The 17,835-nt window shown below is 37.3% G+C and overlaps 1 protein-coding gene across 1 annotated transcript in view; it reads left to right on the top strand.

The window, feature by feature from the left end:
• Window positions 1-4,451: 4,451 nt before the first annotated feature.
• Window positions 4,452-17,835, top strand: part of LOC149208756 (sugar carrier protein A-like) — a 31,260-nt gene continuing 17,876 nt past the window's right edge. The window contains exon 1 of the mRNA XM_089398412.1: window positions 4,452-4,628. Within this exon, the coding sequence (XP_089254538.1) occupies window positions 4,452-4,628 (177 nt within the window). The remainder of the gene's footprint in view (window positions 4,629-17,835) is intronic.

Genomic DNA, 17,835 nt, shown 5'->3' with positions numbered 1-17,835 from the left:
GTGACCGTCGGATTGTAAGTTACAAAATGTACAATGGTAAAGAAACACACTTTACCTAACTCTAACCTAACTCTATACTAGACCAAGTTGAACTTAACTATATCCTATGTGTCGGAATATCCTAACACACCAGGCACGTTGCTCGGTAGTTTGATGTCACTCCTTATTAGGAGGGAAGTGAAAATGAGGAGGAGATTGTGCAAAATCCCAAGGGTTTGACCCATGGGATCCTGGAGTATACTCGGATGGGTGATGTCCCATGCTAGTACTAGAGGCATATGGTGGGGGTGTCAGATCGGGCTTGCTGACTGCTGACTCACATAGTCTGCGCAGTTACATCCTATCATGAGCATCATGCTGTTTAGTGCATAGGTCTATCTTTGCACATTTTTTAGGCTTGTGATCCACGGATGTATAAGGCTTATGAGCCATTCATGTAGTCTGAGCACACATATTATTCTTGAGGTTTTGATGTATGACAAACATTACCAACACACACACACACACATATATGTTGTACTTCCTTGATTACTATGATACAAATGTTTTTTCTTTTTGAGTTTTTACATGTTTCACAAATGTCTATCCACCACATAATTAGCTAATGCATCGGTTAATGTATTCATGTGTCTAGGAATATGATGATATGTAATGTAATCAAAATTTCTTTCTAGTAGATGAATACATAGATACATTCTCAATATCTGAGGGTTTCTAACATAATATTTCCTATTAAGTTGAAGAACAACAAGTTGCGAATCAAGGCTGACAACCAATTCTCGAATTCCAAGAGCGATAGCTTCTAACAACAATTCGATAATCGCACTATATTTAGCAATGTTATTAACTATTTGACCTAGACATATATCTTGAAGATCAATCAACTGAGCAGGGGGTTATAAATGGCCCATGCCCCAGACGATAGATTCTGCGTACTACGTCAAGAACCATCACCGAAACTGATGTGAGGAGACACCGACATCTGCAAAGCAAGAAAAAACATAATAAGCAAGAAATCTACTTGCAAAATAACACACCAAGCCACATTAAACAAAGATGAATAACACACTATTTTAGAAAGGTAACCACGAAATATGACCTAAGAATAGTAATTTTTGAGAGAGTCCATGCTTGGACTTGAGTAAACAATCAACACAGATGAAAACCATAGTTTTAGCATTGACATGGTGAGTAAGTGTCGAATCAACCAAATAATAGAGTAGAACTTATATAAGGATGTGCCCCCATGCCCCCTAGGCAATGGAGGGTTACGAGTCAGATGACAACCCCATTGCGAGAATGGGCAATTGGTAAGAATTTAGGCAAGGAGAAAAAACCTGAATCTATGAAGAGATAAAGGTTCCTTCAGAAGATCTTGACAATGTCAGGAGAAAATGGCATGTCAATAGGTAGTGGAGAAGAGAACTTGTCAAGAAACATAGACATGGCCGCTGGGCTAGGAAAGAACGAGGAATGATGATGAGTTTCATTCCAAGGTACTTCCTAGAGAGACATTACTTCCATGATACTCTCGTCAGAAAGAAAATTCTTGGCTAATGGATCAAGAGATTCCGAAGAACCAAATCACGGGGATTGAGAATATGCATAGAGATATGTTATCGAAAGAGGATGATCAGAGGATACCGAAGGTGAAGCTGAAAAATTTCCACGTAATCAATTTCAGTGGGACTTAATGGCATAACCTCACCCCATGTATCAACAATATCTAGCGAAGGAATGACCCAAGGATCAGACTTGACTAAAATCATGTTGACAGAGGCAACATGAGGAGGTGGGAGTGGAAATATCCCCATCAAGGTAGGATCTTTGAAAAGACTTGCACCCACACTCTCATAAGAAGCACCAGTGTGCTTGAGATATGGAACACTACCATCCTAGGAGGAAGAGGAAAGCAAGGACAATTGGTTGAGTATGACTATCCTCCCTTGATGGGGGAAACGAATCACACGGAAAAGGGAGGAGGCTACAACATGTATGGTATGGGTCTAGCTCTATCTGAGTAGAGGATTGTAGTTAACATTAGTGTCAATGATCTCTACTTCAACATGTACTGTCTTACCCTCCAATGTAATGGGAAGGTTGGGAAGGACACCAAATGGTCACGCATCTCACCCATCAAAGGCTTCCAGAGTGTTAAGGGATTGATTCAGAGTAGGAGAACCAATTGCCTTCCAACAAGCGACATACATGATGCAGGTAGAAGCATCTTCATCGATGATGGTCCTATGAATGTTTTTCTCATTTATGATTACGTTAATGAGAAAGGAAATTTGATGAGGTAAATGTAGAACATGGTTTTCTAGGTCAAAACAGAAGAAATTAAATTCAGTTGTATCAATACCTCCAATAGCTGATAGTAATGATTTTTGCTAAGAAGGACAGCTTTGAAGGACCTCGAAAGCAAAATATCTGATGGTGCTTGAGCCAAATCTTCAAAAAATTTATAATGTTGAGTGGCTCGAGCGTTGGGATTATATGAGGACTTTCGAAGCACACCTTGAGAAGGTGGTCAAATGGTGGAATCAGGATTGGGTCACTCTATATGGAGAGGACAAGAACTGGATGGGCTGGAAGAGGAAGGGGTACCTTCTTTCTCTTCCCCTACCAATGGGGTAGGAGTTTGATAATATTTTGACCTAGTAACCACATTGATTGAGGTACACATCATGAGCACTTGTGAACCCGAGGAAGCAGATGACTGAGGATGGTCTACCATTTGAGTCTGCTGGGATGGTAAGGGTTCTTTCAACATAGTTGTGGTCCCTTTTAGCAAACAACTAACTTTAGACCATCTGGGACAATCCTTAGTATAGCGATCCTCCTCACAGATGAGGCATGGATAGTTGGATTTCTGTTGGGAAGTATCACTAGCAGATGACTTAGGAGGACCCTACTTTGGGGCATCAACTTTACCCTTGCGTTTTCCTTTCTTCTTAACTTTAGAGGATTTATCCACTGCGATAGACTAGACAGTGTGAACCTCCAAGGTTTTGCTAGGGTCAGATGAATTGCGAAAGGAATCATTGGGAGTAGTGTTGGAGACCGACTTCTATTCGAAAGAGGATTTTTTAGGGTTCCGAGTCACTAAACCAATTACTCCATCAACAGGAGGCGTAGTCGGAGACTTAGATGTCATCAGATCAAACGATGGTCTGGGCGCATCAGGTAACACATCGTATAATGTGTTTAACTATGAATAGATAAGGTATAGATATTGGGCACGTGCGATGGCTTCTTCCTCAGTGATGCATCCACCCATGGCAATGTCCTCATCAATTTTGTTGACAAATGATTTTGTGAACCACTCAGTCAACAATTGACCAGCAATTTCAAACTTAAATAGATGGCACCTATGTCTCCATTCATGGATGTGATTAGAGGTGTGAGTCCCAGAGTCTTGCTTGAGCAACATTAACAGATGGGTGCCAATTTCATAGCAAACCGACAACTAGAAATGTGTGTGAAATGCCATGGAGAGAGTGTTAAAGTCATGATAGGTATTTCAAGGTAGCTTGATATACCATTTGGCTACAACCCCTATAAGAGTTCATTGGAAAAGGTGAAGATGAACGGAATCATCAACATCAGAATTCGAGGAGCACTAGAGGTGATATGTCGTCACATGGGCTGGAGGATCACCTTTCACTTTCCTCCAAATATTGGACAATTTCTTGGAATCTTGAACAGAACTAGAGGCCAGTATGGCGAATGAAGAATCAGTTCATTCATGAGTCTAGACACATCTGGTAATTCCAGCATAGCCAAGAATGGAAATTGAGTGTTTAAAGAAATTTGAGGTTGATAAGGGGTCCCAACTAGTAGGGCCCATCCCTGTTGGTAAGGATTTTGTCCATAAGGCATTTGATTTTTCCGCCATTGTAGGTTACCTTTCTCATAGGGAGGATTATGACCTTGAATGCCTTGAAACTATCTAACCAGAGGTTTCTCATAAGAAACATATGAATTAAAAGTTTGTTGAGCCTTCTGGCCTTGGACATATGGACTTTTCACCTGATGTCCCTGGGAATAAGGGTTTTGGACCTGTTGCCCCTATACGAACGGGTGTTCGACATGCTGCCCTTGGACATAAGGATTCTGCACTTGCTGTCCTTGGACATAAGGATTTTTGACTTGCTATCATTGGACAAAAGGAGGTTGAACCTATTGCCCTTGGACATAAGAATTATGTGCTTGTTATTGCACGACTTGGCCCTCGCCTTGCCCTTGCAAGGGTTGACCCTGTTGATATGAGTTTAAGGGTTTTTACTTCCTAGGTTGACCTTGTTGCTGTAATGGTTGACCTTGATGTTGTAAGGGTTGTCCCTGCAGCTGCAGAGGTTGACCTTGCGAAGGCATAGGCTGGGAGGATTGTGGCATTTACTGAGTTTACAGCTTCATTGTTGGCTACAACTGTTACGAAGGTTGCCCCTATGGTTGTTGTAGTTGTCCTTGCCACGACATCATATGGCCTTGTTGATGCATTGATGGCCCTTGCTGCAATGAAGGTTGCCCTTGCTGCATGGATGGCCCTTGCTGCAATGAAGGTTGCCCTTGCTATTACATGGATGACCCTTCCTGTAATGAAGGTTTCCCTTGCTGCTGCAAAGGTACTTGAATAGTTCCTCGAATGACAGCTTGAAATTTTTCGAACTGTATCTACCATACCCCCTAGGCATGGTGGACAAACCAAGCTAGACATAAGGTCCATGCTGAGGGATGTATGGGGGATTAGCCATCGCTTGTGAACCATATGGAACATAAGGAGGTTGGTACTGACCTTGAACCATATTGTGCTATTGGTACTGGACATGACTTGACCCAATTGGACCAACATTGGGCTATTGGTACTGGACATGACTTGATGCAGACAGACCACCATTGGTTTGTTGGTACTGTACATAACTTGATCCAAGAGGACCAACAAGATGTGAAATGGCACTCGAAGAGGGTCGATTCATCCCTACCATGTGAGGTTGTGAGCCACTCACATTGGTTGTGAGAGACATCATAGAAACATTCAAACTCTACCCCCGAGGTGATGGGATAGCTTGAACACTTACTCGAGGGATAGAAGAACTGACAACGAAATGACTCAAGACCGTCGGTTGAACTAGATGGGTTACTTGGACTGATGAAACAAGAGGATTGGGAATGGTGGGTTGCACCGAGACTAAACTAACTATAGAAATCATCGTCTATTGGGATCTCTGGTTCTGAATTAACAAACCTATGGTAGGCATAGTGCTAGATGCCCAAATAGGTTTGCGATACAATGATGAGGTAGTAGGCATGCCTGAAACCAACTGAGATAAAGTCATGTAATTACGCGGTAACTCAGGATGAACACTGGTTGGAATTCTTCCCGTGTAAGCAAAACCTTCAGGAGGGAAAGGATATTCTTGCTCCTTGACTGTGCGTGGAGTGGAAACCTCCGAGTGACCTAAAAAGGAGATTTGAATTTCACCTTCTAATTCCATGGGTGAAAACAGACAACAACGGACTACTAAATATCTTTGAGGGGATAATTGTAGAGGAATACCCAGCTGATCATACGTATTGTACAGATGCTACAGTGATATCACAACAAGATCAAACAAAGGATTTAGAGGATAAACAACTAGTCCAAGCTAACCTTCAGAAGTCAGCGAACTCTCGGGAGTCTAGACAGGGTTATCTGGAGATTCTAGGCCAATGTCGGAAAGTGATCTAGCATTTGAAGGGGGAGGATGAGATGGACAAGGTTAAATACCCAGAAAAATTCCAAGCTCAACACCTTGGTCCTCAAGAAACTATGGCAATTCAGGAAAAGGCTCCTCAACCAATCTTTCAAACAGAGGAGGGGTAGAGGATCTAGGCGAACCAACTGGTTCAATGACGATGATTTTGTCTCAAATAACCAAAAGAGAGATTGACTTTGAGAGCTTTAAAATGTATTTAAAGGTATACTCATGATGTGATCTAAAAAAGTATAACAAGGATGTGATAAGATTGTGTGAAACAATTTTTTAAGATGCAAAAACAAACTGGCATTCTTTCATGTTTTGAGAGTTGAAAAAGAAGTAAAGGTGACTCTATCACTTTCGGTTTGAAACACAGTCGAAAGGACAAGAGCTTGGGCAAAATTTTATATTTAGGGAGTAAAAATATCATAATGACTACTCACAACGATATAGGTAAAAAGGATTACCAGGTAACTGTGAATTGTAGAATACCTCTCGGCAAACTGAGAAGTACGGGTAGGAAATCTCCCTGAATGTTGTGTTCAGTGTATCACGTTTATAGGGCAGTAGAATCGGCTTCCTACAGATAAAGGATTGCAACCTAATGGGGTCTTGTTTTATATACTCAATGGTACAGGTAGCACGAGTCCATACTAGCACTGTCTAGTGCCGAATCAAATGACATCTGGTAGGTTTTAATATGTCCAAACATGTCTCTAGCTTAGACCTTCTAAGATCTAGTCGTTATATTTAAATGCGCCTTAGGTTAATTGAGTAAATTTTAGAGTTTATCTTGAAATTATGTCTCGATTTTCAGGCCTTATCGATGTGACTCAAAAACACCTATATGCAACTAAATGAGACAAGACCCTTTCAATTCAATGAATTGTCTACACTAATGAGAGTAGAAAACACACTCAAATGCAACAAAACAAGAAATTGAAAGAAAAATGACTTTTTCACTATTTCTCCTTTTGAAAACAAAATGATGAAAAAAACTCTTTCCAATTCCTAACTTTCCTATCAAATTCACTTCAAGTAGCCCTTTCACTAGTAAAGAGAATTCATTTCTTTTCCAATGCAAGTGACGATGCAACTCTAGCCTTCAATGATGCTAACTAATGTAACATATTGATTCAACAAACTAGAATTATGTATTTTTCAATGAAATGACGGAATGAATCTTTCACAAACACTTCAATGAAATATTCCCAATACAATCAATCATGAAAGAGAATTCCTTTCAAAACTAATGAAGCAAAGACTAAACCAAAAACAAGATGGGCAATGTGATCTATGCCTGAAAAGAGATGCTCAAACACTAAACGAAACTTTTCAAACTTGTTAAATGGAAATCAAAGCAACAAAAGGACTAATCAAATGAAATGCAAGGAGAAAATTTGACTATCAACTTGACTTTCTGAGCACACAAACAAGTGAATGGGTGATGACCTATATGCCCTAGGGTTATACACCATCCAAGAACTCAAGAAACCAAGTGAAGAAAATGCAAATCAACCAATCATACAAACCAAGCTAAAATAGCTTTCTATCCAGGGAGAACACAGTCACAACAAGTTGAGAGACAGAAATCAGAAGAGAAAGACACACTAGCTATGATCTAGGGTAAGCCCTGATCTTCACCTACAAGAATTGGTGCAACTGCCTAACTGAAAAGACTTGCCGAATGGGGGTTGGCGTGACTGTTTTAGAGAAAATTGCACTGATCAACGCGGCTGTTAGAAAAATAAATGCACTGACCGAAGATTCAAGGAAAAAAAAAATCAAAGGCTAAGGCCAGACTTGCCAATGTAAATTTCAAGCTTAGAGCAGTAAACCAGGCAAAGCAGAGAACACTAAAGGGAAATGGTGATACTATAAAAGTTCACACAAAACCATAAAATGACAACCAATCAAACAGAAGGATTAGATCCCCAGCAAAGTCGCCAATTTGTGGTGCAGGTAAATTATCAATGCAGACACAAACAATTCCTCTAGCCCGAGAGAGCGGGTCTAGCCAAAAAAAAAAAATCTATGGAAAATCTCCTTAAGATAGAATAAATTAAGATGGCCTACCTCTTAGAACAATACTCTGCTTGGTGTTCATCTTGCGTCCTCACTCTGACTATCTTACATTTCCTTCCTTCGAATACCTGAAACAAGGAAACAACAACAACAACAAACATGATAGCATACAATATTGAATTTAGCCTACTTAATAGGTCAAGGAACATTAAGCCATAAAGATGTAAAATGACACTTCATGTAGGAAATCAATCAATAGTTGCATTTATATAAATCAGAAAGAGATTATAGTTGGTGCCTTGACGTTGCTCGTCTCCTCCAACGTATCTGGGTTCCCACACTTCTTCTAGCACTTCATGGAAAGCCCCAACAATATAATTTTTAAGGCAACTTTCCCTCTAGTCTCAAACCAAACCAAAATCACACTATTCTCCGTCAAGCATACACTAGAAAGCTACAAGATATAGATGACTTGTTGATTATTCAAACTTGCTCCAAAACTCCAACTAGATTTTTCTTGGAAAGATAGAGGTTTATATAGCTTGAATCGATGGAATATGTTTCGTTTCATCATGGGAAAAGCTCTTATATCTTGAGGTTGTTCCATCCTAAACTGAAAGGATACCAAAATGATTCCCTTGGCTCTATCTGCCCCAACCATCTACCATACTTCCATTACGAAGCTTCTAGACATGTAAGATTCGGCTTCTTATTTAAAAAACATTCCTAAAGAGGATTGACATGACTAGAAAAGGGCTCAATCACTCCGATCGGCATGAGAGCTAGTTTTAACCTCTGTAAATTGGCACGAGGAGAAAACTGGTCAGTAGCGCCGGTTTTGTAAACTAGGATAAAAGGAAGATTCTAAGGAAATTATGAAAAGGGGAATTATTCGGCTCATGAGGAGGGACATATTGGGGGTTCCTTCATGACGGGAAAACATGTTGGGTATATTGTATAGGTCCTCCAAGATCATATATAGGGAGTACAGGGATAGTGAAAAAATGTTGTGTAACACACAGGTATTCATCATAAATGTAGTAAGGCTGCATGGTTTTCCAAGGAATATTGTGTTTGACAGGGATGCTAAGTTCACATCCATGTTTTGGAAAGAGTTGTTTGCAAGTTTGGTTATAGAGTTGGCCTTCAACACATCTTATCATCCACAGGTAGATGGACATATAGTGAGGGTCAATAGGATATTGGAGGACATGTTGAGGATGTATGTGATGCATTAGAAATGGAAGTGGGAAGAGTATCTTCTACTAATTGAGTTTTCTTACAACATGTGTACCAGGAATCTTTGAGGATGAGTTCATTTGAAGCATTGTATGGGAAGAATTGTAATACTCCCATCAGTTGGAGTGATCTAGTGAATGAGGTGTTAATTGGATCAGACATGTTAGAAGATATGGAATAGGAAATGCAGGTAATCAAGAAGAATCTAAAGGAAGCATACGACAGATAGAAAAGTCATGTAGTTCGAGGTAAGTTGTTTAAGGAGTTTTAGGTTGGGGAATAGGCGTACTTGCACATCAAACCGAAGAAGAGACCCTTGCGGATTAGATCATGTGACAAGGTGGTGCCTCGATTTTGTGGACCTTTCAAGATTCTTGAAAGGATTGGACCAGTAGGCTATCTACTTACCCTACCTCCGACAATGAAATTACATTATGTTTTCCATGTGTAATTTCCTAATAAGTATGTTAAATATGACGATCATGTGATTGAATGGTGTGTATTTCAGGTGAAGCCAGATGGAGAATTCTAGCGAGAACATTAGTGTATATTGCATAGAAATATGTTCATTCTCCGAAATCAAGAAATCGTACAGGCTTGATAAATGCTAGGATAACTAAGGAACAAAGTTAGATTCATTTGGTCAATCAAATTCAAAATTTTTACCAATCCCTAGGGGTACGAATTGGTGATAAGCATATAGAGATTATTGTACGCCAAATGATGCAAGCTATGTATCCTTCCTTATTCGTTGGTTGAGTGAATCTTTTTAGTATTTTTTTGTGTGATATTTTTGGTATATGTACATATGTATATGGATGTAAATACCACCATGAGTTATATTATAAAGCTCAAATAAGCGGTATGGGTATCATGCCATTATGGTTGTCATGTTGTTATGTTGTAATGTTAGTTTTCTTCTCAGCAGGTTGAGCACTGTAAATACTACATTGAGCTAAGTTATAAAGCTCCATGGGAAGTATGTTTTGATTTTCATAGTTTTGTTGGTTGTAGGTGTCATTGAACACCGAGGATGTTGTTCCCCCAAGGGGGAGGGTTTTGTAACAACCCTAGTCAAATTTCCATGTAATAAAGTTAATAAAGGCAAAATAATAGCCAAGGTCATGGGACATGTATTCCAAGATGAATGTTTGGAAAAGAATCGTAGTGGGTGTTCATTTAATTTATTATGGCTAAGGAAATTCACAAAGGAAATGGAAAAGGCTTTGGAAAGGAACGAGGCATTAATTTGAATTTTATTTGTGAAAATAATGGAAATTAGGAGAAAAGGAAGGTGAAAGGTCACAGGTTGCATGCAAGTAGAAAAATGAAGTAAAAAAAAAAAAAGATTGAAGAAAATAGAGGCCTCATTAATAAAAATGCTTTTCAGGATCAGTTGTTACCTTTTTGTCAATTCAGTTTTGGAATATCTCTCTCTATTCTCTCTCTCTCTCTCAATCTTGGACACATAGACCATTCTTGGAGCACTCTAGAATTGGATCAAGGAAAGAAAATGCCCAACAAGGAAGAACAATATCTAGTCGCTACAACGCGATTATTTGCAAGTATCAATTTTCATGTGTGATTTCCTTTCCAGATTTGGCATACATGGTACATTCATGTGTGAATCTGGTTCTCTTGATGTCATTGGCATGGGTTTTTCTAGGTTTGACATTGTTCTTCAACATTTCCTTTCCATTTCCAGATAGCCATGGTTTGATGGGTTCTCTTTTATTTGGTTAAGTTGGATTTCCAGATGGTTTCGAAATACAGTGAGGTGGTCTTTGAAAGAAATAATATAAGGCTTAGAAATCCATGGAGTAGACTGGGATTGCAGTAAATACGCATTTTGTGTGCGTCGGTGGGCCTCATAATTCTCTACCAGTGAATGGTAGGAAATATAGCAAATCCTAGAGGTGTGTGCCCTTGATCAGGTTTAGGAATCCTTGACTGAAGAATAATGAGATATATGGTAAATCCTAATGGGTCGAGTCCTGATTAGGCATAAGAATCCTCGGGTGTTGTCTAACGGGATATAGAGTAAATCCTAGAGACTAGGAGACAAGAAAGTTCCTCATTGCATAGGTGGATAAATTCGGTGGCATCCATCCTTTTTTTATGGCCTAGTGATCTAGTGGAGATTTTAGTAAAGCCTGAGGAAACCTAGTTTTTTTTGTTTTGAGCCCTACATTCATGCATGGAACATGGCACGAAGGTGATTGGCCGAAAGAAATATTTGTTTCATCCAATCTATGGTTGGGTGGTTCGTGTAAGTCCCATAACGGGTTGGTGTTTGAATTCATTAATAAGAGCTCCTTCTCCTTAGTATTTCATGTGTAAATGTACTAGATTATATGTCGACTTTATGGCTATTATATCCTTGTTATTTTTGTTTGCTATATGTTGGTTATGAGTATGCTTTATGAAAAAATTGATACATGTCTCTCATCATGTTTTGGTTAGTAATTTAAAGTAAAATGAGTACACGACCTAATAGATAATAATGCAACTATTTTTATATGGCAACAATGTTTATTTACAAAATATCATAAGTATGACACCCCTATGCTCAGATATGATGTTATGAACTGTAGATTACATATTTGTGACATGTTTGACAAAATTACTTTCATGGCTAGTAGGGGTCCATTCAATTCATTGATCAAGTTTTTGCATTAGTATCTTTCTTCCAATGCCATTTATCATTTTGGGAGGTTTCATAAAATTCTTGGTCGTGGCCCAAGTCCTAGAATTAAAAACGTGGCACAAAATCTACGATCGTTGTCTCAAAACTAGGTGAAAAATTCTACAGTCATTTTTATTCCCTTATTGTGGGAGTGACTGGAAGCTCTCAGTGGCATGCATGGTTCTGCATGGGAGAATGTGGGGGCCTAGATCATTGAAATGTCAATTTTCCTTAGGGTTTGGACACATCGAAGGGTTTATTAGCTCCTAAAGGTTTTGTAGCATTAAAGGAAGGTCATATTGGTTTTATTTTGTCGGTTCCACTTCCTTTACTATACATTGGGAGTTGAATGACATCATAGTAGCCTCTCATCACATGTTTTCCCTAGCAGACCGGTTTACTTAGGTAAATGTAGGAGGAGGGTGTTACAACATGCACATCTAGGGAATTCCAAACACACTTTCACACATGAATGGGAACTTCATCTAGTTCTACTTCATCAATACAATCATCACTATTGTAAATTCTAATTTCACTAATTTTTTACCTTTAAATATGAATCCTTATTTATCAATCTGAATGGATAATGCCTCAAACAATCATGAACATCCAGTTCCAATTTTTTGATTGGCTCTACTATTGTGATAGTCACCTATAATCTTGGCTCAAAAAAGCATAAATCTTTGTCTTCTTGACCTATATATTTATCTAGAATATTTTGGTCATTTCTTCATGTTCCTATTGTTGAAGGCCATTCAAATTCACGTCCTTCTACACTAATATAAATATGATATTCTCATTCACATCTAAGAAACTTTCAACTTGGTTACTCAAATTAGTGGCCATCAGTTCTTCTTCTTATTGTATTTTTTTTTTTATAAAGGTTAAGCTTTGGATGCAAATTCCAACACTTTTCCTCTACATGGTCATCAATGTTGGAGTGGTTGTTGGGATATTTTCACTGGTATGTTGTGGTTGTATTATTTCACCTTTTACCCCTTTCAAATTTTTCTTGCCCTCCTTAGAAGCATCATGTTTATCCTTCTGCTTGGATGCTCTTGATTTCCCTTTCTTCTAGCCAATGTTCTCTAGGTATTGTGCCCATACAAAAGCATTGTCCATCGATCTGAGCTTGAACAACATCCTTTATTTGTACAGATGGTTTGTAGAAACTCCATATATTTGAGGAGTACATCTAGGTTCTTTGGGGAGGTACCCAAAATTATGGCCACCTTTCGGAACTTTGTCATGTACTCATGTACACTCAACCCCTACTTCTTCCTAGAGTAGTGCACTAGATCTAGTAGTGATCTACATATCCAATAGGGTAAAATTGTGACTTTATGAGGGTTTTGAAGTCCTCCAACTTAGTCACTAGATGATATCCCTCTATCCTCAATGTCTTCATGTGTTTTTTCGATCATGTCAAGGCATGCACCTCTAATTTTAGCTATGAAAATGAAATATTATGTTCTTCCTGAATATGATGCACATGAAAATATACTTATAACTGTTGCAACTAGTGATTTAGCTTCATAGTACCAATCTCACCATCATACAACTTGATACAGACCTCAAATTCCATTTTGAAAATGGTCTATGAATGATTCATGACACTCTAACTTGATTGATATTTTTTGGTTCCCTTCTTTGCTTTGTTATATATTTCTTCCTGACCTCGTTATCTCCCCTCTAATATGTATAATGCAATAGAAACCCCATATTCTCCAAATACCTCGATATTACTGGTAATGGATGAGGTGAGGAGATTCATATTATGGATTATATCTATAACTTATGCTTCCACCTATGAAAACCTCTCCTCTACAGGATCAGAAGAATCATTCATAAATTTATTAGCCAAGATTAGGGTTTTACACCTTTTGGCCAAACCAATATAGATCCCTTGAAAATATCCACAATATACCAAAATAAACCTACTATATTACTAATATGATCTGTAAACTACCATGGATATTCCACTAGACAATTCGTTAGAACATATCTAATAAAACTATAATTAAAAATCTAAAATGTACACTATTAGTGTTTTATTTCTATTTAGATTTCTAGGTGTGTAAATTACAATTAATTGAGTATACATGAAAATTAAAATTCTGCAAAATATAGAGAACAATGAAATAAAAGATCATGGACCATGATTTGACACAAGATATGACCCGATAAACACTTTCAGGAGAAAACTCAGCTAGAAGGTGATGTCGCTCTGCTCTCTTTCTCTGAATAGAAAATGGTTGCGAGTACAAAGAAGTATGGTTTGTGACCTGTGGACTACTATAATGAAAAAATAGTGTCTATTTTCTCTATCTCTTGTCCCTCACAATTATTTTTTCTCATCTATGGAACAAATGCACTTGAAAGAATGAAACCCATTTTCCTCCTAATGGTCAAGTTATAACACATCCCGATAGCCTACTAGTGGTTAGGTTTGACTACCTCAAATCTTAACGAAAGTTACAATATGGACTCTTCTATATTTCTCTTCATCAGAATCACATGTCTAGACCATTTTCCTTGAATAATGGGGGATGGAATGGTATCCCCTTGAATTATGGTGCTGAAAAAAGGAAGGTCAAATTTTGAGTCGAATAAATTTTGCACACAAACTCTGATCGAGGAAATTGAGATAAATGAAAAATAATACGATAATCCAATATAGATAAAAAATTATTAAAGAAAATATAAGCTTCTGATCACCAAATCCAAACATTTATGGAATGGAGGAAACACTAAGAGAATTGTTCTTAGTTTGATTTTTGAAAATTATCTCAATCACATTTAGATTTCTCTAATTAAATTCCTAAGGGTTCTCACATCACTTGTGATATTCTCAACTAATAAAGTCATATATTTCATTTCCAACATCGACAATGTATAGGAATCAATCTCTTTTATTTCCCATCCTTCACCTTGATCTCTTAAACATGACTAGTATAAAGAATATGAAGCTCTCATCCTTAAGTACAATTAATCCTTGATGGTGGTGTTAAGTCTTCCATTAAATGATAATGTGGCTTGGCATCTTAGGACTAATGAGACAAATATGGTAACAAGGATGGTGGCCATAAACTACCAAGTGACCCCCACATGTTGAATCATTTTAGGATAATAGGTGGACTACACATGAATCATCGAATCACAATCACAAACATCAATTTGGGAGGCCTTCTCTGCAATGAGACTCATTTCGTTGATTTCACATTAACGCTCTCCACTTGAATTCCAACCATCATTTAACTTGTTACTTCTTCCAAAATAAACACAATAGAATATGTTCATAATATGAGAATGTTTCCTATTTCAATGTTTTACAGTGGAGATTCATCCTGGGATGTAGTTGGAACACTCTTCGCTTGATGAGAAGTTTTTCTTATGATTGCCATTTCTAAGTTGGTGGAACAACTAGGCCCTCTTTCCCTGACACGTTCCTTCCTCTTTCACCATTTCTTCAAGTCTTGGTTGTGATTGCAATCCTATTTTCTCTGTGTATTATTTGATTCAAGGGAGGTGAGGATCTAGGGAGATTTTGGAAGATGTGGGCTACTTAATTTATGGGGCTTTACCTCCTTTATTTTAGCAGGGTTAAAACTAGTCAGTGTGCTCTATTTCATGCTTATCTCTCTTGTCACCCTCCATTTGATCTCTTCACTACACTTGATTTTGACATGGTGACTTCCCCCTCTTGGAAAATCTGCCACATAAACATGCTCAACCTTGTAAAGGTGCAAGAGATTGTGATGGCCTCAACAATATGGAATCTTACGCTCACACACATAAAGTTGCAAAGAACTATAGGAATCACAGTCCATCGACCATTCAAAAAAATATTGAGGATATCAAAAAGTGGATTATTCAGACTATTAAGTTCTTGGGGCCATATGCTAGATGGATACCCGAATTGGGTGCTAGGATTGGAAGGTGTAACTAGGATATTCTCACTATGGAGCTATATTGGAGGTTTAAAGAGATGTTGGAGAGAGTCATGCTCATAAAGGAACACCAATTGAGATGAGGAATAACATTTTCTCTATGAATATATGAACTAGCGCCTTTAATGTATTGTCCAAATATTTATGCAAGACTGCAAACCTCTCCTACCCTACTCCTAAAACAAAGCATATCAAATTATCTGGGTATATTTACCTTCATAGATTCTAATGATGATGTTAGTTAGTTATATTATATTGTCTCAAATCTATCATTTTATTTTCTTGTTAAGTTAGTCTATAGAGTCGAGTAGAGTAGACTAAACTTTGGTTTTCTTTTGGTAGACCACTTCTGAATATTTTGATAGTTTTTATATTTCAAATGCTCAAGCCACTATCTTTGTTCTTGATGTGGTTTATAATTGGCAGGCGACAATTTGGGAAGCTTGTTACGCTATGTAAATTCAATTCAACAGTAATTAAATGTAATATATGAGATTACAAATAAACAAACATATATAATGTATTAATACTACTTTTTTTAATAAATAAAATGAAAATTATTATAAAAAAATTAACATTTAAAAGGATTATCATTTATTGTGTAGATTTTCAATCAAGTACATAGCCATCAACAATGAATTACATTTATTTGAATGTTCTAGATATTTTTGTCTTGGCATCACACCGTACTCTTCTTAAGTAGCTTACGTATTTTATTATATATAAAAAATAATCATCTATACATGCATAAAAATTCAAAATAGAACACAATGGGATATGTGAATAGCAAGGGATTATTTCCTATTTCGACATTTTACAGTGGAGATTCAACCTGAGAAGTAGTTGGAACACTCTTGGTTTGATGGGAAATTTTTCTTATGGTTACCATTTCCAAGTTGGTGGAATGATTAGGCCCTCTCTCCCTAGCACCTTCCTTCCTCTTTCACCATTGCTTCTAGTCATGGTCATAATTGCAAGCCTATCTTTCTCTCAATATTCTTTGCTTGACAAGAGGTGAGGTTGTTGGGAGCTTTTTTAAGGTGTGGATTACTTAAATTTTGGGACTTCCCCTCCTCTATATTTACAAGCGTTCAACTAGTCAGTGTGTTGTATTTCATGCTTATCACTCCTATCACCATCCATCTAATCCCTTCACTACACTCAATTTCCACATGATGTATTCCCCCTCTTGGAAAAAAATTCCACATCAACATGATTGATCTTGCAAAGGTGGAGGAGATCATGAAAACCTCAAAAATTCACAAGCTTATGCTCACACACATAAATTTGTAGAGAATTATAGGAAGCACACTCCATCAGCCATGCAACAAAATATTGAGGATATTGAAAAGTGGATTATTCAAATTCTGAAATTCTTGGGTCCATAAGTTACATGGATACCTAAATTGGGTGTTGGGAGGGGAAGGCATAACTAGCATATTCTCATTATAGAGCTATTATATTGGAGGTTGAAAGAGATGTTGGAGAGAGTCATGTTCGATGAAATGCCAATTGAGATGAGTAGTAACATCTTCCCTATGAAATTATGAACCAACAACACCTTCAACATATTGATCAAATATTTCTTCAAGAATGTAAACCTCTCCTACCCTGCTGCTACAACAAAGAAGATATGATTATCAGGGTCTATTTACTTGCATAGTTTCTGATGTTGATGTTAGCTATTTATATAATCTCGTCCCAGCTCTAGTATTTTATTTTCCTGATACGTTAGTCTATGGAGTATAGTAGACTAAACTTTGGTTTGTTTTGGCAGACCTCTTATGAATATTTTGATAGTTTTGATAGATCAGGTGCTCAAGCCTCTATCTTTGTTGTCAATGTGGTTTCTAATTAGCAGGCGGAAATTTGGGAAGCTTGCTACACTAAGTAAATTCAATTCAAGAATAATTAACTGTAATATATGAGATTACAAATAAAAAACATATAAATTATTTAATATGATATTTTTTAATAAATAAAATAAAAAATATTATAAAATAAAATAAAATAAAATAAAAAATTAACATTTAAAAGGATTAACATTTCTTGTACAAATTTTCTATCAAGCACACCCTTATCGAGGATGAATCATATTTATCTGAATCTTGTAAATAAAATGTTCTTGGCATCACACTGTACTCTTTTCAAGGATCTTATATCTTTTTCTTATATGTAAAAAAATAATAATATA

Source organism: Pinus tabuliformis, chromosome 1_2 (assembly GCF_031772625.1).
Source record: "Pinus tabuliformis cultivar Carrire ecotype Pingquan chromosome 1_2, CPIR1, whole genome shotgun sequence".
NCBI classification, from domain to species: domain Eukaryota; kingdom Viridiplantae; phylum Streptophyta; class Pinopsida; order Pinales; family Pinaceae; genus Pinus; species Pinus tabuliformis.
The sequence above is the reverse complement of the archived record's forward strand: the minus strand, read 5'-3'. Positions and strand labels throughout refer to the sequence as shown.